The sequence below is a fragment of the Fulmarus glacialis genome, unplaced genomic scaffold (assembly GCF_000690835.1).
Source record: "Fulmarus glacialis isolate BGI_N327 unplaced genomic scaffold, ASM69083v1 scaffold10515, whole genome shotgun sequence".
Taxonomy (NCBI): domain Eukaryota; kingdom Metazoa; phylum Chordata; class Aves; order Procellariiformes; family Procellariidae; genus Fulmarus; species Fulmarus glacialis.
This window is the reverse complement of record NW_009211146.1, coordinates 1-19,758: the sequence shown is the minus strand read 5'-3', so window position 1 is coordinate 19,758 and position 19,758 is coordinate 1. Positions and strand designations below refer to the sequence as shown.

The 19,758-nt window shown below is 41.8% G+C and overlaps 2 protein-coding genes across 3 annotated transcripts; one reads left to right on the top strand and one right to left on the bottom strand.

Annotated features, from left to right (window-relative positions):
- The first annotated feature begins 2,790 nt into the window (after positions 1–2,790).
- LOC104076526 (lysophosphatidic acid receptor 6-like) lies at positions 2,791–3,852 on the top strand. The gene has a single exon (XM_009577426.1). The coding sequence runs from the start codon at positions 2,791–2,793 to the stop codon at positions 3,850–3,852; it is 1,062 nt and encodes a 353-aa protein (XP_009575721.1).
- A 2,795-nt stretch (positions 3,853–6,647) lies between these two features.
- Positions 6,648–19,365, bottom strand: CPSF3L (cleavage and polyadenylation specific factor 3-like). Of its 2 annotated transcripts, XM_009577422.1 has the most exons (17): positions 19,338–19,365; positions 18,305–18,402; positions 17,228–17,301; positions 16,787–17,015; positions 16,572–16,670; positions 16,439–16,473; positions 15,616–15,754; positions 13,871–13,935; positions 13,017–13,206; positions 12,239–12,322; positions 11,596–11,685; positions 10,849–11,011; positions 9,904–10,011; positions 9,234–9,295; positions 8,563–8,705; positions 7,644–7,773; positions 6,648–6,766 (listed from the first exon to the last, which is right to left on the bottom strand). In XM_009577422.1, exons 1-17 carry the CDS (start codon positions 19,363–19,365, stop codon positions 6,701–6,703), a joined length of 1,803 nt encoding a protein of 600 aa, XP_009575717.1. In that variant the 3' UTR covers positions 6,648–6,700. The 2 variants fall into 2 exon arrangements, with proteins under 2 accessions (XP_009575717.1, XP_009575718.1); XM_009577423.1 differs by lacking the exons at positions 16,787–17,015; positions 17,228–17,301.
- Positions 19,366–19,758: the final 393 nt, after the last annotated feature.

Genomic DNA, 19,758 nt, shown 5'->3' with positions numbered 1-19,758 from the left:
ATCGAATAACTTCGTACAGAAACAGAAGTTCAGAGATGCTTTTTGGTTGTCTGGAAAAAATAACAGCCCCTGTACCCCCAAAAAAACCCAACCAACAAAACAACCCTGGGGAAGCAAAGCTGAATTTGGAATTTGAGCAGGCTCCATACTTTTAAAATGGTAGATAAGTAAATGGTACTACATTATTATAAGAGATGAAAGTGGCTATATACTTGGAAAATACATGTTTAGTTGTAAACTCTGTGGCTTCTATTACCTCTCACAGGGAATGAAAATATTTTCAAACTGATGTACATGCTGGGGTCCTGCAGTGTGTATATAACTGTTTGGAACTGGGTAGAAGACCAGCTTGTAAAAGACTTGTAAAATACTCCGTGTCAGTGATTTATTCAACCCTCCTCCACTGTTCTTCACTTCTGCTGTAGTTGAAATGGGTTCATGTTACTTGATGGGCCACATCTAGGATGGTGAGCGCTCGTGGGTACAAGCATCTCTGTGTCAAGCTTCACCTGTTACTTCCCAGCAATTGAGGTGTCGGCGTTGCCCACTGCCCACTCTAAGAATGTAAGACATAATGTGGCATCCTATTTCAGATGGAGAAGGATTTAGGGGATTAAGTGAGACTACGGGTGCTGAAAGCAAGTGATATTAGTGTAGTATCATGGTGCAAGCAGCTTCTGTGCCTTTGGCAAGGCCTTGAAACCATACTGCCGGGGATCTGAGTGGAATCGATTGTAGGCAGTGCTTTAGCAAGACTCATTTTGCCGTCTCACGGCAGTCAGTCAGCATTAAGCATACAGAAACTCTTGTGGTGTCCAGCTTCTACAGAATCTGGGGACAATGTATGTGCTGTTTGGAAAAATTGCTTTTGTTTTGGACCTGTTACCTGACAGTGTCTACGGATGTCCTTGCTGGGCTTGGCTTGTGAGAAGCAGTAGCTAATCAGTCCCCTTTGCCGTCCTGCCCCTTTAATGATTTTACAGGCCTCTGCCTTATCTTTCCCCAGTTGCAACACTATGCTTTGAACCTAGAAAAGATAGGTGTTTGGTGGCTCTTGCTTTGGCAAAACTCTGAGATAAAGGTTGTTTCAAGTCCTAGGCTGCTTGAAGTTATGGCTTAGCCAAGCCTGGTTTTGTATTAATTTTCCTCTGTGTGTGTATGTACAAACCCTTTGCTATTAGGTGAAAGACCCATGTAAGCAGATATGTATGCTTGCCTACTTAAAACGAAACCATTTTTTTCCTTTCTAATCTTCCAGTTATCATCTTGGGTGCTTTTGACTTCATTAGATAAACAGCTATTGGGAGGAAGTGTGATTTCAGAGTTTCCTTTGGAAAGCACCCAACAACTTTGTATTTTTGTGCGTTCGGTGGCTTAGCTTTAGGAACGTCGTGCATATTGTAGCTGGGTTTAATTTCTCCGCTGCCTTTAAGGGCTTCTGTTTAGGTGTCTGTGTTTGGCTTAGGTACGCAGATTTCTTTTATATTTGATGGAGAGAAACTTCACTGCTGCAGTGCAGTTTATTGCTTACGTGATGCGAGTGACCTAGATGAGGAGTCCTTCTTATGCAGTGCCTCTTTCCCATATTTCAAACACATAAACTAGTCCTTTAGGCTCCCCTTGTAACTGAGATGAGTGGTGGTTTCCCTCTGCAATGTACCTGCAGAGTAGGTTTAGGGTGCTGTAAATTCACCCAACAGCTTACGCCGAGCCTTCCCACTTGTTTATGAACTTCAACTACAGTATAAAAGCGTGGGCGGGAAGGATGGAAAAAAACTTATTTCTCTCAGATTGTCTGCATGCATGTTACCAGGTCTTACGACGACCTAGGACAGTATCCTGTACTACACGCTCTCCTGCAAATGAATGTTTGTTCCAAGAGACCTGGCACATCTTGTCTGAGGTACTGAACCCTTCCATTCACTGTTATGTTACAGTTGTTGTCTGTACTCTTGACGATCTACCCTGAACCACTCCTAAATGGGGGTGGGAATGGTGCTGCTTCTTTATGAGTCAGTTAACAGCTTGGTATGGATGCCAGCTACCTGTTTCACTTCTGTGCTTTAAATGCTATTTCTTAATTTTAACAGGAAGGTTGCACACATGCTCTTTATAAAACTGCAGCGGCAAGGTTAGAACAATTCAGTCATGCAGAGTACTGAGTTAACTGTCACACTGGAGTAACTGAAAAAGCAGTCCTGCTTGTATTTCTGCCACTACTACTTTTCTTTTTTCCCGGGAAGCCTGCACAATCCATCACTGCAATTTTTTAAGGACAGGACAATAACATCATCCATCTCTCAGAAATGACACAGGAATTCTGGCAGGGCTTAGGAACGGGAAATTAATTAGAGGACCTCCAAAGGTATATCACTGCTGAAGTTCTCCTGTACAGTTTAAGTTGCTGCCCACCCCCCTTAGCCAAAGCTATAGCCTTCTACATGTCTTTTTTTTTTCTTTTTACAGGGACGGGGAGGGGAGTGGATTGCTACCTCTGTTAATTCAGTATTGTCATTTTATGATGATTTTAATGCCAGTAAATAATCTGTCTACTGTGTAAACTTCAAATGCTAGTGTTTTAAATGGTTTATTCTCCCTTACAGCAACATGGCTTTCCATCTAAATATACCAAGCACAAACCTCTGAACCACAGACTTCACCAGACTTAACATCGCTCAGTTGTGTAGCTTTAGCTCTTACTCGAGATGAAAGAAAACTGAAGAACCTCCTGAGGTAAGGGATGGCTTAAGACTTTTATCCCATGTTGGATATCCCTACACTCCAGCAATCATGGCAGATATTTCTTGGACTGAAGGAGTCTCCAATGAGACAGTTGCCAAGGCCAGTTCAGAATTCAGCTTGGAAGCAGACTTCCAGTATTCCTTGTTTACTGTCATCTACAGCATTGTCTTCGTGCTGGGACTGATAGAGAATGTCTTAGCTCTGTACCTGCTGTCCTGCAAAGTAAAGCACACTTCTCATTCCTACGTATACATGATTAATCTAGCTCTGGTAGACACCTTGTTTGTTTGTGTGTTGCCTTTTAAAATTCATTACCACCTGAATCGGAACAATTGGATCTTTGGTGACGTGGCTTGTAGGATAACTGGGACTTTGTACTATGTCAACATCTATCTAAGCATTGCCTTTTTCACCTGCATTTGTGTTGATCGCTACATTGCAGTGTTGCACCCCTTCACATACATCCAGATCAAAGTCCTCCATTACGTGATGGTGGTCACAGTCCTCTGGGTGGTCGCTGTAAGCGTCATGGTTCCACTTATCCTTGGCGGGCCCCTCCACAACAGTGGTGTGAGGAACACGACAGCATGTTTTGAGAACTTTGCTACGAGTAGCTGGACTTACCGCATGGCACCCTACAACATCCTGGCCTTAGTTTTTGGTTTTGTGATCCCATTTTCCATCATTCTGATCAGCTACCCTCTCATTGCTAAGAGGATCTCCCAGATCAAACACAGCATTCGCAAGAGGAAGGCCCTGAGCACTATCTACATCATCTTGGTCATTTGTACTTTGTGCTTTCTCCCGTATCATCTCACTCACTTGCTCCACTTTTTAATGAGAATCCAGGTCATCCAGAATGAGTCACTTACCAACTTGATCTACAAAATGCGAAGGGTCACCTTAGCGCTCGTGAGTTTCAACTGTTGCCTTAACCCGCTCTTGTACTACTTCACCTCTTCCAGCAAGCAATGGTACTGCAACTTCAAGCTCAGATTCAGGTCTAAAATGGTGTACACAATCTGTGACCAGAAATTCGGGGAGTCTTCCTATGTTTGTAAACTACAACAGAGACGTGGAAATAAAAGACACAGAGATAGAACCAACTGATCTACTTAAAGTAAGTACAGTATTCGTCTTTCCAACTGTTTCTTTGAAACCAAACCTGTGAAACCTACCACTCTTTCATACAGTGGTTGTTACATCAAGGCAAGACCGGAGGGAAGTGCCTAACAGCTATGTATTTTTATTAGCCAGCTAGGACAGTACTTGGGGCACTGTATTCTCTGACGGTCTTAGATAGCACATGGTGAAACACGCTGTGTTCATGTACATTGATGTTTTGGTCTCCTTTTGTTTAACTTTGGGGTTGGTAGGAGAACACAGGGCTCTCTTCTGGAACGCAGTACAGCCCGGGAAAGGGTTACTTGAAAGAAACCACCCTCCTAATTTGACACTAGCTGAAAGCTGAGTGGATGAGGGCAGTCCTGCTTGGCTTTTCCCTATTTTGGAGGGATCCTGTGTTTTCTCCCCGGGGGCACACTGTAGCCAGCTGGGTTCACAAACTTCTTTCTGCCTACATTCCACAGCCAAATAAGGGCTTCTCATCCCTTCTTGTGAATCAATTGATTGGCTTCCTGAGGAGTAGTTCAGTGCAGGGTTTCTAGCATTGCATGCCTATGGATTCAAGCTGGACATCTATAATGCAAGTTTAGAAGATAATAGATCCAAGTTATTTATCAGTCAGTTAACCTTGTCCAGGACCAGTGGTAAACGTTGAGGGAAGTTACTGTAGGGGCTGGCACAACTCCTTACACTGTGCAGTCCTGTTGAAATGTCAGAGCTCTCTTTTCAGTCCTTGTGTTTGTATCACAAAATGTCTGACTTATTTCACCCCTTCTCTTGTATTAACAGAACCACGCAGCTTCCGAGAACTGCTGAGTTTTCCACCCTGTGAGACATGAGACTTTGCAGAGAATTTATCATTTGTGGGTTATCAGTCACCAGAAAACCACTGGCCTGGCTGACAAACTTGCTTAAAACCCAACGGTTTTCTTAACAGGATGTGATTTTTTGGTAACAGATATACAGTGTCACTGTTCTGTTCCTTCCCACGCCACCCTCATATGAAGTGCATATATGCTATTGGCCTGTAGGCACGCAAGACTGCCGAGCAGATGAGAACAGAAGGGAAAGTGTCATCGGGCTTGTTTAACAGGGACAAGGTACGCCTAACGGTGGCAATGCGCTAAATCAGTATTTCCATTTCCAAATGTGCAAAATGCAGGGTAAAAGTCACACTTTGCCCTGGCACGCTGCAGCAGGTGTGGGGTTCCCAGGCTATGCTGTGGAACAAGAACTGCCACGGACCTTAAAGGAGGGAGGGAGTAGGATTATTGTGGCAGAATGGTGTGTGGAGATAAATGATCGTGTGTCTCTGTGATGTAGTAACTTCTTTTTGCACAACAATGGACATTGCAGCTTTTGCCCCATTCAGCCAATTCTCTGATGGCAGCTGATGCTGCAGTCTACTGTCTGGTTAAGGACAGGAGGTAAGAGGTTTGGAAAATAAGAAGCGTGGGGGTTTGTTGGGGTCTTGGTTTGTGGAAAAAAAACCCATGCATTATGATGGTAAGCAAGGGTCTTGAATTTGGGAGGCTGTATTATTGATCAGTTAAAGCCAATCAATAAACCACTTTAGCAATGTCAGATGTATGCAGCAAGCAAACCAAGAGCAGATCTGAAATTATTGTAATAGAGCTAAAGCTTTGTAATAGATGGCTTTTGTGGTGCAGTGTTACGTTTGCTAGGATGGGCCTGACTTGAATTAGTTATTGCTACGTGCAGTTTGAATGACACTGAATGGACACCTAGTACTAATGATGGGTCAGCCACTGACCTCTCCCTTTCTGTCTTTTGTGCTTAGCTTGGAGGAATTTTGAATAGTAATATTTATTAATATGTAATTATTAATGTAATTAATTACATAATGATATGTAAGTATCAGTGAGAAAACCTGCTCAAACTTTTCTAAAATATTGAAAATAATGATTCTTGTGTTCCTCTGCTTAACTGGGCTTGGGTAAGACAAGTGCAAACCCTTGCACTCGTAAAATGGCGATCAGGAGAGCCTCTGAGGGAGTATTGGTACAAATTAATCTTTTACCTTTCATGAGATACTGCTATTTTTGTCCCATTTATAGGCTATGGAAAAACTTCCCAGCACTGGAGGGACTGTTCTTTCCAACTAAGCACAATTTTTATGTTTGGACAGAGGAGGAAACAATTTTATTGGAGACTCCATCCAGGAGTGCAGCTTTCTTGCAGGCTTGTCAGCTGTCATTGAGGGAAGTATGGATAACAAAAAAAGTAAATAGCATGTTTAGGGCTTTGCGCTCTTGCCTCCATTATACTCAAACTTTGCATTTTAATTGTGAAGCTTTGAAAGCTCCTTCTTTTGACCCCTCAGGCCTGAGCTTATCTACCCATATTAGCATCACGTAGGGCTGATCCCCCTTTACTGACAAGTCACAAATCTGACAGAAGTGAGCTGTTTTGTCCCATGCACAGCATCCGGGAATTAGTTCAGTGCAGGAGCGGGGGTCAGTGCACAGCTCTTGCTTCTACTTGTTTTTGGGAGACAAACTGAAAGCCTAGATACTGCACAGAAAATCGCTGTAGTATAGAACAGCACTGCTGAGGTTTTAAGGGAAATGAGCTGTGGGAGGGGAAGAACGCTGAATATCTTTTACCTTATTGTGTAAGCAACTCAACTGTACTGACTCCCTGGGCAGGTTTCCAACAGGAGAAGATCGCAGTACTGCTGAATGATATAACTGGCACTGCAGTAATGGGAGAAACACTGTAATTCCTTTATTAAAACAAAACCAGAAAAAAACACTGTCAATGTAAACAAAATAAAATCTAAATCTCTCTGAAACACCACTGTGCCTGTTGCTCACGATGTACTCTGTGGCAGTCCTTTTTTCAGAAGGGATGTGAGATAGCTGCCCAGTTCTTCATCCTAGAGAGAATAGAGAAACAGGATGAAAGCAATGTTCCACTTGACTTTCCCATTTGGGGCAATCCATTCGACTCCGGTACCTAGAAATAGACTGAAATAATTCTTGGACCCAGCAAAATCTAATGTTAGCAGTGTTCAAAAATGGAAACCAATCCAGTTAGCACAAATGCATTTCTGGGTGTTCTTTCAAACTATCAGTGTAAAACTTGCATTTGTCAAAGTAGGTATCTGGACCTGAGGTGTCTCTTTTGAGGAAAATTCTTGAAATTGAGGAAAATTTCTTGAAAGCAAAGACTAAAGAACCATTGATTTTTTTTGTTTGTTTGTTTTTGCTTTGCCCTCAAGAAGGCATTTCCTTGCTGTAAAGAAAGCATTTAAAAATACAGCCGTAGAAAGTATACTTTTGAAAGGAAGAAAACATGACTATGTCTAATCTTACTACAATTTCATGTTAGTTAGCTTTCTGCTTGTTGTTTGAAATTTTACACCTAAGAAACACAATATAAAATACCTCCACGCTCTGTATTGCAGTAATGATACAGCTGAGAGTTTAGAACTTGGATGCTATAGTGTCCTCAAAACACAAACATAATTGTAATTAATTGTAGGAAGTGTAATTACTCCAGATCAGTTGTCTTGAGTTCAGTGGTCCCAGAGAAAACCAACTCAGTAAAGCTCCTGTAAAACGATTTGTACTAAACCTAAAATGGTAAAGAAAATGGCAGTGACTCACCTCATCTTCTTCCAGTCAAACTACTTCAAAAACAGAGTGATGAAGACTCACCCTTACAACAGCAACCCCCATTGTAGGACAGTTTTGGACTGTAAGGAGTTAAGATCAGAGTTGCTTGAAAAGTATGTTTTCAAGGATTCCTACCTGGTAAGTCCAGGATACGAGCAGAACTTTGGTTCCTTGATCTTCTGAGTGTGCTGTGGCTTGGATAAGAATGGACTCTACTGTTATAGAACCATCGGGGAGATGCTGCACTGAATAATCTTTCAGGATCCTGGTAAGAGAGGATAGATGATTTATTTTGGATGGGACATGCATACAAGCTGAAGGGTGGGTCACCCCCTGGATCTCTGAATCCCCAACACCAGCACGTTGTGGTGACTTTTAGCTGTGTCTCCGAGCCAGCACCCACTGCCCAAGGAAGGGAGAATGGGGCTGATTCATAGCTTGCTTATTTTGGGTTTTGGTTATTAATTTACATTTGCTTATTTTTGGTTATTAATTTACATATTAATCATGTAGGATTTCCTACAGAATTTATTTCTGGCTTTCATGATAGCTATAGCTCCAGCCTGAACCCTGTTCACCTGAGCAAAGGACTACTCACAGAATCGACCAGCTGCTTATAGGAAGAAGACAGCTTTTCAGATTCATCTGCTGCTAGCTTTTGAATAGCTTTAAGAGGTGTCTTGACGCTATGCTTGATGGTCTCGCTCCAAACAATTGTACTAATTTCAGCTAGAAGCAGTAGCGACGGCAACAAACCGAAGGGAACAAGGATTTTGGGTGGACTGCTCTAGCTTGGCAAAGACCATGGGCCTGTAGGCTGATTACCAGCCTCTGCTACTGCAGTGTAACCTCCCCTCTGGTACGTTACGTTAGCTATATAGCCTGAAATCTAGAGCAGTTGTGTCTTCTGCAGAGAATTTTCTCTTAATAACTCTCTGGGGCTGGTCTGGAAGGGCAGAAAGGAGGGCGCACTTGTACTACCTATATTAAGAATTATATGCTCAAGTCCATCCCTAGGGGGGGAAGAAGCAAACGCAGCTAAGAATGGACTTACCCTTTGAGATGGTTATATACACGAAGCACCGTCTCGTGTTCTTTCCGTGGATCCTGAATGTGAACACGGCAGGTGAAACGCAACTGATGTTCTGCAAGGCCCAGCTCCTTCAAAGCTTGCTCGGGCGAAACCAGACGGAAGCTCTGCAGAGGAAAAGTACAAATCCATTACAAGCTATTTCTTTGCGCTTTCTGAAGTTTTATTCCTCCTCTGTGTGTGTTCATCATCACTGCAAAACGCCAGCAGGTAAGATCATTCCTTTCCAACCGCTGAAACGTCTTGGCACATTTCAGTTACTACTGCAAGCAGTGACAGCTAGGCATGAGTGTATGACGGACAGCAAAGGTGGAGGTAAGACGGTGGCAAAATGTCCACCTAAATAATCATACCAATTCTTTATTTCCCAAACTTAAAGTTGCTTTCTGAATGGAAGTTGGTTTAACCTCTATGATGGGAATGATTTATTTAAATATAAACATGAGTTTAAATATAAACAGAGTAAGAACTCCTCCTTTGGCACCTTTCCATCCTTGTCCAACAAACTGAGGCTCTTTCCAAGAAACTATGACTGCTTCCCTTTTAGTTTCTTGTTCGCCCAGACCGCAACTATGAATTGTAACACCACACTCATTCAGAGGACCCAAGACAAACATAAGAACTTTTTTACTTACATTATCCTTCATAATTAATGTGCCATGCATTAGCTTTGGCTTCTTGACATCTGGTAAGAGACCTAAACCAAGGCCAATGGAAGAGAAAGATGACACGGTTAACGATGATGTGCATACTTTTCACGCAAGACGACTGCTATAGGACTTGATAGATTGGATATCTGAGTCCCTGCTGAGGTTCAGAGACTAAGATTTTACATCTTTATTCTGCTGTCTGTTAAAGTACGTGGTGCTTAAACCATTCTCAGTGCTCTAGACACATAAGAAACCATGCTTAGGAATAGAACAACTGCCTCTCGTCCCATATTGCTTCCTGATTTGAGAGGTTTTAGATTTTTTCTTAGATTTGGTTTATAAAATTCATTCCAGTTTTCACAGACCTAGCTAGTAAAAGCATACATGGACTTTGTTTTCATAGTGAATGGGCAATGAGGAGCAAAGTAGTATGTGTATTTGTTTTTAAACATTGTTGAATACACATTCACAGCACAGTCACTGCTTCATTTCACGGGAAGCCCGCTCAATCACTAAATGCTCGTAAAACCTGTTCTTTTACAGGAAGCGTTGCTGTAAGTCACCATTGCCAGTAACGGCCCTGCACCTAATACAAGTACTACACAACACAGTGGCAGGGCCCAAAAGATTAAATTCTTGGTTGATAATGTGTCACCTATTGCTGTTTCTCTCTTCAAGAGTCCCAGGGATATGTCCACGGGAATGCTGGGATTGGTGAATATTGTTGTGGTCTCTCCATTCGCAGGCATGTAACAGTTGACGTCTGCAATGTAAAAAAACAATGTCAGGAGGAGCGCTGCAGCAGCATTTCCAATCCCAGACTGTCATTTCACCCACAAGCAGTGTGCAAGCGTGCCTGGAGTAGATGGTGCTGTGATTTTGGCAGAAACCTATTGCAGCTGTTCAGGACAGGAAGTGAAGTTTTATACCAATCTGCTGAAACTTAGTACCAGGGATGTGAAAGAGGCTGAAAAGTAGAACTGCTGCTCAGACTGAAGGCTAACCACCTTACCAGAACCATCAAAACCCCAATGGGGCAATACTTACTAGCCCAGCTATCCTTAACTCCTTGCGAGGGGTAAAAAGAAAACGGACTGTAACAAAACTGCCTGCATTCTGATGTCACTAACAAATTACTGCAAAGAAATCTGCAGACAGTAAGTAACCAGCCAATGTGAATTCTATGCTTTCTCCACTCATCGTTTAAGAGTCAACTGTTGCCAAGGAATTAATTTTTTTTTTTTTTTCCCTGGAGCTCATTCCCTGTTAGCAACTGAAGTTGCTCACTTATAATTTCAGATATACCCTGCCTGCCTTGGCTTCTTTTAGTAGTCTAAAGAAATATAAATTCAGTAAGTGCTGAACTATAACAATACAAACACATCAAAACCACTTTTACTTCAAGTCCAAATGGGCATTAAAATTAAATGGGCTTAACATGTTAAGTAAGATATGTTATAGATACTAGTTTCTTGAGGGTGACTGGTCCTGTAAATTACAGTATGCCTAACTCTATGCTGAGGTCCAGTGTATTAAGTATGTGAACTTTAATGCCTTCCTTCTACTGCCATTCCCTCCTCAGTACCAATACTATACGTACGAAATTCCTGTTCTATTTTCTGCTTCAGAAACTCCATTTTCTTTGCTTCACCGTGGACCAGAAGAACATTTCGTGGCTCAGCCTGGCGAATCAGCTGCATTATTCCCTTGGCATCCGCATGGGCACTGAAGGACATGTACTCCACCTGCATCTTTACTTCCAGCTGTGGGGGAACAGAAAGCACAAGCTTTGTGAATCAGGAACTGCTTTGGCTCACTACAGCTTGTATACCACACACAAACAGACCCAGACTCCTTTGTATTTAATTTAAAGAAGGAAGCAGAACACCTGAATTGGAAAAAGAGGTTGGAGAGAGAGCTGCTTATCAGCAGAGACTGAATATGATGCTGTACAGAAAAGCTTTCAATAACTTACAGGATCAAACTGCTCAATTTCAGAGCACAACACTTGTTGCACATTTGCCAAAACAAATCAATACTTAAGGACAGTGGGTATCAATTTTAATATCCCCATCTGCCTAAAAATATATCACTTTTACCTATCTGACTAACGGTGTCTAGTTATTAAACATTATAAATATGCCCCTCACAGTCTTGCAGCACAAAAAGACACGCCATTGCCAATGCAAAGGGGAAAAGAACCCCAGTCCCACCCCAAAGAAAACATTACTTGGGTATTTTCAATATTGTATGCGGCATATTTCCATTACAAGTACATGGTGTCCAACTACCACCTAAAGTTCTGAAGACCTTCCCCCAAATGATCCTCCTTGAAAATAAAACTTACTATTTGTCTTCCTTCCATTTCCAACTTCCGCTGTCCACTCAGAATCTTATGGCCCACAGTTCCCTGCACACAGTAGCCTGGCATGATGACCTGAGAAGGAAACCAGAAAAATCTAGAAAACTCTGCACATGGACTGTGCGTAGCATAGCTGTTGTTAACATAAAAATAGCCACAAATACATAATGCTGATGTAAGTTTGTGTTCTTCCTGTCTTACATACTACCATCCTTCACTGGAAAACTGCTTGCTTTGTTCTGCAGCTTATGTGGTGAACACCCAACTCCAGAACACACAAGAAAATTAAATTAGAAAGCAAACTGCGGAAATCTACACACCACTTAAGAATTAATGCTAGTTACAAATGTCTTGGAAGCAGCTTCAAATTAATGAAAGCAGTTTTGAAAATAAAATCTCCCACAACCTCCTGTCTGAGACACGTACCTCCTCCACCTGCCCTGTCACACATAGCAAAGAAAATTCAGAGCTTGAAAGAGCTCTGCCCTGGGTTGATTCACCAGAGGACTTGTATCATTTAACCCTAGATGCTCAGGAAAAGCTTTCCTGCAACCTTTGTTCTTATGACTGTGTCAGTACCGCTATCGCATTAACCCAAAACATCACTCAAGGAAACAGAATTTCTTACCATATTCTTTTCATTCCCTGCCCATTTCCTGAAGATCTGAAGGGACTGCCCTGCATGAAGCATTCCAGGAGTTGCAAACACAACCTAGAATTCAAAAATGTGCCAAGAATCACCAGAGAAAACAGGTTTTTTTCTGTTAACTTATAATACATAAATACCCTAAAAGAGTGGAGAGTATCCACTAATACACATTACAGCACGCTTACTGTATCAAAGTTCTAATGGGGATTTTTGCTATTTTATTCTTCCCACCTTGTCTAATTTTCACGTAAGTTGAACTACTGGTTTAGGAAATTTTTCTGAGCATCCATAAATGTCTGATAAAAACTTTCAACAGTTTTATAATGGTACTATCATGCTCGACAGACTCCTCTTTCAGCTACTGCCTAATAAACCAGTCAGAAATAAAACCAGCAATAAGAGATTGTCCTGTAAAGGATCTGTCTCCTGACTTAAGTCAAAAGAGTATACTGTAAAAGTTACGGTTTAAATCAGGTCCAGAGGGATAGATTATATGAACATGCAATCAACTGTTTTATCTTCTCTGGGCATTTTACCGTTACTGAAATGAAGCTAGAAAGATCTTTAATAGTTATACAGATAAAAGCATCCAGATGGCCTGGCCACAAAAGGGTTTTAGATGGGATGCTGCTATTAACGGGGTAGAGGATGCTTAGCTTTTGCAGACTTCCTGTTTGCCTTAGCCAGGAACAGAGGGGTATAAAAATAGCTCCTGACACTATACATCTGCTCTATTACCTTGTTAACGCCCACCTACCATAGGCCCCGGATTGTCTGCAAAGGCCCGATCAAATGCTTTGATGTGTTTGAATTCAAACATGTTCCTCTGCACAAATGTTTTCCGAATTTTCTGATTAGTCCAGGTGATGAAGAGCTTGTAATAATGATTGGCCTTCTCTGTCAGTCCCGTGGAAAAATAAATTGGAGCCTTCAAGTTCATTCTTTCCCTGTAGAAAGAAGCGTTCCAGATACCTGTGAGGGCCAAATTAGGATCCTGGCTATCCATGCTGAAAGTCCAAAAACCTATGTAGTCTCCAAAGATTTTTTTGTGCATACCCTACTCTCAATGAGCTATACATCCGTATTATGACAATGCTACGTTACTATGCATTAACTTACTACAAAGTAGGCTTTCATCCAATTCTCCATCTCACCCACTACAGACAACTTCCTTCCATTACAAATATTAATCATTTTGCTATGGGAAATATTAAAAGCAGTATCATTTGGTATTATCGAAAAAATTTCCGCACAATGCTTATACGAAAGTTTAATACTTGTTCATCCCTCCTCCCCCTCCCATGGAAACAGTTTTACAATGTGGCAAAGAGGCAATCAAATTTTTTAAAGGACAGTTGATTCTGAGTGTTTGGGGGAGAAGTGGAGAATAACTCTGGGTAAGAAAATGGTTAGTTTACTGCTTAGAGTCAGGAACAATGGGAAATACACAGAAAGAAGGAATTCCGCAACTGCTAGCATGGGCCGACATGCAGAGGAATACTACTGAGAATACTTGTACTAAACAGACATGAAAGAATCATAAAAATCTGCCAGGACCACAACATGAGAACAAAAAGGAGGTGGTACTTGCACAGAAGAGACGGCACTCACCAGAAAGTTTCCAATAAAATGCAAAGTTCCTGGGCACGTCCAAGGGCAAAAACTGGGATAAGAACCTGCAATTGAGATATGATTTACAGTCTGTGAAACCCAAACAGCATGTAAATGGCACTGCAGCGTTATCATTTCTGAACAAGTCCCTCAGTTCCCTCTCGCTTTCTGATACTCTTTTGCTGACCTTTCTTTCCACAGGAATGTGTTCTTAAGCAGTTTTGGAACGAAAGGCACTGGTATTTGACAAGCACCTATCACTTGGCTAAGACCTCAGTTTGTACATACTGAGGAAAGTCTCTGGCAGGGCATGGTGCTTGTGAATATACTCGGTTCTGTTCTCTCCTGGATAATATGGAAACAAGTTTTTGAGAGCAACAATTCTGGCATTATTTATGGAAATGGACCTGAGTGTTTCTGTCCTTGATCGCTTTGTCTGTGCTGGGGTAATTATGACCTTCCTCCCCTCCCAAATTAAGGCAACAATGGAGGAAAGAACATACAGCTGTTTCAATTTCCAATGTTTTCTTCAGTTAGGTGCTGTCACTTGGCAGCAAAGACTTTACCGCTACTCATTTGTTTTCCAGATTCAGTGGGAAAACCATTGTCTACTTCTTAATGGAACTGTTTAGCAAACCACATCCATTACCAAGAGACTCGCCCTCTTTTCCACGAGCAAGCCTACATTTTGCCCCTACTAAGACAAGAACAGCAAATAACATACAAGGCTTGAGGTCTCAGGTGACAAACTACTATAACTTTTAACCAAAATGTAGTTCAAATTCTACACGTACAATTAACAGCCAGGCTAACCTTCCATTTAATCGAGTTAAATAAACTAAGTCCTAGGAACCTAGAACCAGATCCTTTGCTACAGTGAAATCAGTAAAACTTTCCCGTGTACCAAATTTCCACTTCTACTTCCATTTTCTGAGGGGTTAAAATGTCTCTTTTTATAATGTCTTTTCCTAGGCGTGCTCTAAATGTGGTGTTAATGAAAAACAGAATCTCAAAAAAAGTTTATATTAGCAAAGATAGGGGCCAAGCTCCAAGAAACAGAAAAGACTGACTGAAATTCTGAAACAATAATGGACTGATACAACTAATAGCCGTATTACGATGCTATCATCACATGTTCCACATGCTTTGTGGCTAGCTGAAGTTGTTCACATCAAATCACGCTGGACTGGAACAGGCTTACCCAAGTAAAACAGCCAGGCAAGTGAAAGCCAGAAACAAGGTACTGAAGCATCATTTACTGTGTGGTAAGCACGTCTTCCATGCACTTGGAGGGGGTTTCATGGTAACAGACAGCACAGTGCTGAACAGCACAAAGTAGGATACTGAACAGACCTGGCTACACTGGAAATCGTTTCTGATCAAGTTTAAAAGCAGTAATTGAACAGTCAGTCTCAGTTTCTTAATTTACATAATTAAGAGGATGCTTCAGTATACATGATGCAAAACGAGTTAATTTTGCCTTTATCCTCCATATTTGCAGACTGTAAGCATAGCATTTCCCTTACTGTCTCATTAACTCACAGTTTGGTTTTCTTCTTGGCATAGTTTAAGTGTTTAATATTCTCTCTTTTAAAGTGCAGATGGAGGAATATAAAAATGCCTTCAGTTTCACGCAGTGGTCATGCATAGGTGCCTGAGTTAATTAATAGTTACACAGCACTACAGAGCCAACAAGAGCTTCACAGAGGAAAAACCACATCACTTAGATTATTAAAACGCCGTACCTTCCCTCCTCTTTCTACAGTCTCATGAACTTTCTTCAAGAAGTCTCTTTCTCTGCAGCGTTTGGAATCTCTGATAGTTGTGGCATAGGTGGATTCACTTATTAATAAATCTGGGCGACACTTATCAATCCAGGCAGCACTAAAACAAAAGGAATTTTAAAAAAGCCAATCAGACTAAGAGATGGTATCTGGCATTTCTGATCTGCAGGTCTCAAAGATGGGTGGAGAACATCACTGTCTCCATTTGCAGATAGGAAAACAGGTACACAGGTGCGCACCGGCTTGCCCAAAGTCACATAGGAGTTCTGTGGCAGCATCAGGACTCCTCTCTTTGCAGGCCATGCTTTCTTTAAACTAATCCAGCTCAGAATAGAGACTACAGATTTTGAAAAGCAATTCTTCTCCAGTCTATTACTTGTTTTAAATGCATTAAAATGTTATTCTAAATAGCATGCATATAATAAATCTCTCATATATGCCAGTAAAAATAAAATTAACGTTAAAGTTTGTGATTACATTTAGAAGACACCGTGACAATAAAACATTTCAAACATTTAAGTCCAATTATTACGCAGCCTTAAAAATAGATTAATACGAGTACACAGAAGAAGATTACATTAAGGTCTATCTGGAAGAATCAATGTAAATCTGTTCATTCTCATAATTCAAAATGGCATTTATCTTTCCAGCAAAGACATCGTTAAATGTTCCAGTGTCCTAACAAAGAATCAATGCTGATAAGCCCCTAGTATCAACAGAAGCTGTGTTAAAATTTTCCTGTCAGAAATATATACAACTCATAGAAACTCAGCTTCCTACTTACCCTAAATGTCTGTCTGGTGTCATGTTATAATCACCCTAATGGAAGAAGAGAAATCCATTAATATTCTCAAGGGGACAGGACAGGCCATTAAAAGGAGATGTAGGCATCTATAAATATTGTTGTGCATACTTACAGTGTACACAACTGACTCGCATCCAACCTTAATCTGGAACATGGCTGCTCCTAGCACATGGCCGGCATAGTATGCCTTGATCTCCAGCTCCTCATCCACCTGCATGAACAGGCAAACACTGCAGTAGTGCAAACATTTTAAAAAAATAAAATTGCTCTGCCTTCTACAGCAATCCAGTTGGTCTGATCCAAGAGTATGCAGAAATGATCATTTACCTGAACTGTCTGGTGAAGATGCACAGCAACCACTTTTTTCATACAGTCTTTAATCATTTGGGAAGTGAAGAAGTTGGTTTCCCCTTTCTTATCTACAGTTATTTTCCTGTAGTCCTCCAGGAGGATGGGACAGATGGCCTTGGTAGGATGCGTCATGTAAATGGGCCCATCGTAACCAACCATTTCACTGAAATACGGTAAAGCTCCACAATGGTCTAAATGAAAGTGGCTGCAAAAAGACATAAAGGATAAAGGAGTTGCTGCATAGGAATTTAGCTTGCCTGGTTCTCAGATCTTGCTTTGGATTTTAAAGCACTGCATGACATAGAGGAACTAGACAAAATATGAATGAGGGACTTACAACATGTTTGGGTTGCCAGGGACAGTATACAAAGTTTTCCTGTTTCCCATTTGACCTGTGACAAGGAAGGACACTCTCACCTGATGATCACGCAGTCTAGAAAGTCAGTCAGCCTTCCATTCTGAGTGATATAAGAGAAGTCAGGAAAGCGTCTCTGCAAAGACATGAAAAAACAGGCTATCCAATAGGAAAGAAAGCCAGTTAATACTGGTGTAAACAACCTGAAACACTGGAAACTGTGTTGTAATCCACCTCGAGGCAAAACTGCAGTAAGGCAGCAGACCGCACTAGTGTCAGCAATATGGTAAGAGCTGCAGGCAACACCATCCGCATTTATGTGCAGAAAGAGTCAAAGAGAAAAAGGATGGGAGAGCTGCCAGAGGACAAACAGGGAAACTGACCTTGCAAATAAATAAATTACAGCCAAGTTTACCTTCAAAGTAAAACAGGTAACCAATGTGTTTTAGCTTACCCATAGGCATTAAGGCAGAAAGCCTCAAAACCTTTTCTGTAATGGCACATTTGCTGTGTCACGCTTTAACTCTTTCTATCTTACAGAATATTTTTGGCATTATTCCTTTCCCACTAGTATCAGGTGACCAAACATCAGGAGTATTTCCTAGCTCTCTCTCTAAAGCATCAGAGATGCGTGGTGCGGATCCCACAAGTAATTAACTGCCCAAAACCAAGCATCATGTCAAGAGCAGTCTAGCTAATGATGGGATTAATGCTTTAAAGCTAGAAGATACCTGCCCACGTGAAATACAGAAAGACCAAAACCACCAGGAATGGAGCATTCACAAGTTGCTTAATATTTTTTTGGAGCCCACAACCCAGGGAAAGGATGGCTGGATGGTGGCACTTCATATACCAGGAATACTTGAGGGGACGTACCTCTTGCACAGGAAGACAAGATTTTGAAGGGGCAACAGTAGTTCGTTCTCTGCCATAATCCAGCTCCAGCAGTGGCTGATACATGCACCCAATAACGCATACCCAGCTAATATTACCCATATGTCATGTAAGACAAGTCAGGCAATGTTCAAATAAAAGGGAACAGAGCGGAACAATGAACCAGGAGCCCTGCTGGGAAACGCCAGGCAGATGCACCTTGAAAGCATCTCTACACAACATTCAGGCTCCTCCGCTATACTCACATCATCGTTGTAGCCCATGTGCATCCCACAGTCAAGCATTACATTTTTCCCGGCAATAGACACAAGGATACAGCTGCGCCCCACATCCTGGCCAGCTCCTGGACCCAAGCAAAAGAAAGACAAGTAAGACATCTCTGGGAATATTTACAATTACTTCAAAAGAGAAGCATTTAAAGGTCCGTACAAACTTCCTAGCCCTTTTCCGATGCAGGAAAAGACTACATCCTTTCTTCCAAGCAAGCAGATCTGTTGGAGGGTAAGCAAATGTGAACTAACTTACCCCATCCCTGAGCTTATGAGAGGGCCTTCCAGCTGCAGTTGCAAAACTGCAGCAAATACAGCACTGCGTCCAAGCCCATAAGCAGTTCAGACGCAGGGCACGTTTGTTCTCTGCCCGCTGCTGTGCAATCACAGCTACGCAGTCTCAATAAGAGCAAAATAATCTCTTCTCTGGAAAGGATTAGCATGGAACTCAAAGTTCCCAAGGCTCTGCACCTCCCCAGGTACTCTGCCTCGCAGTGAAAGCACAGATCTTCATTAAGCTCCAGTTAAGTCCACTCCAAGCCAGAAAACTATCCTTCAGGATAAAGCGGTTCTCCTGCTCGGCACATCCTCTGCCCTCTCAGTACAAAAATGCATCTCTGTGCAACCCATTAAAAAAAAAAAAAAAAAAAAGAAAAAAAGAAAAGCGAAAAATTTGCTTCTCGTGGATCTTTAGCACTGTTAAGTGAACTAATACTCTATCTACACTGTACAGTGCTACACCACCTTTACCAGTATTTATTAATGAATCCTGCCAGACTTTTGGATTCTTACTTGCTTGAAAGACAAAAGGAGGACAATGACATACTGACCAGAACCAGGTTAGGATGCTGCGCAACTATAACACGTATTGCAGTACACCACCATGAGCAGCTTTTGTGGCACGGAAAGGCACATATGTCTCCAGCAGTCTGACACGTATTACTTTGAAATCTAAATTCCAAACTTTTTTCAGTGTTTCTATTTCAGGACGATTTTAGATTGGACTTACCCAAGGGAGTGACTTTTATTTCAGGCATTTTAACAAACTCTAAATCTCAAGCTGCACGGTAAATTATTTCGGACACAGTCTAACGGGGGCCGCAAAAAGAAGAGAAGATTTAGCCGTTCTTACAGCCGCCATTTCAATTATTTTTCAGGACCAGGGAGAAGACTTAAGCAGAGGCCCAACTTCTTCCTAGAGGGAAGACTGTCAGAAAACACAAGTCAGATCAACACGTGGATGATTAACAACTCCTGGGAATTCAGGCCCGCTTGGCTCCGCCAGCCAGCACCACCACGAACCGGGAAACACGGGCCAGCCTGAAGGCGTCAGGCAGACGGGAAGGCCGGGAGAGGGCTCCGTATTTATTTATTCACACCACGCACGACACCAGATTTCCAAGTACAACCTCGCTGGCCCCCGCCCCGCT

What these genes read in the sequence shown, in the direction of transcription:
- CPSF3L (XM_009577422.1), bottom strand. Translation starts at nt 19,365, where the DNA reads ATGCCTGAAATAAAAGTCACTCCCTTGG. An exon ending in CAGACAATCCGGGGCCTATG is followed by an intron (nt 12,323 to 13,016) that starts GTAGGTGGGCGT and finishes TTTGAATTCTAG; the next exon opens with GTTGTGTTTGCAACTCCTGG. An exon ending in GTATATAACCATCTCAAAGG is followed by an intron (nt 7,774 to 8,562) that starts GTAAGTCCATTC and finishes CTCTCTTACCAG; the next exon opens with GATCCTGAAAGATTATTCAG.
- LOC104076526 (XM_009577426.1), top strand. Translation starts at nt 2,791, where the DNA reads ATGGCAGATATTTCTTGGACTGAAGGAGTCTCCAATGAGACAGTTGCC.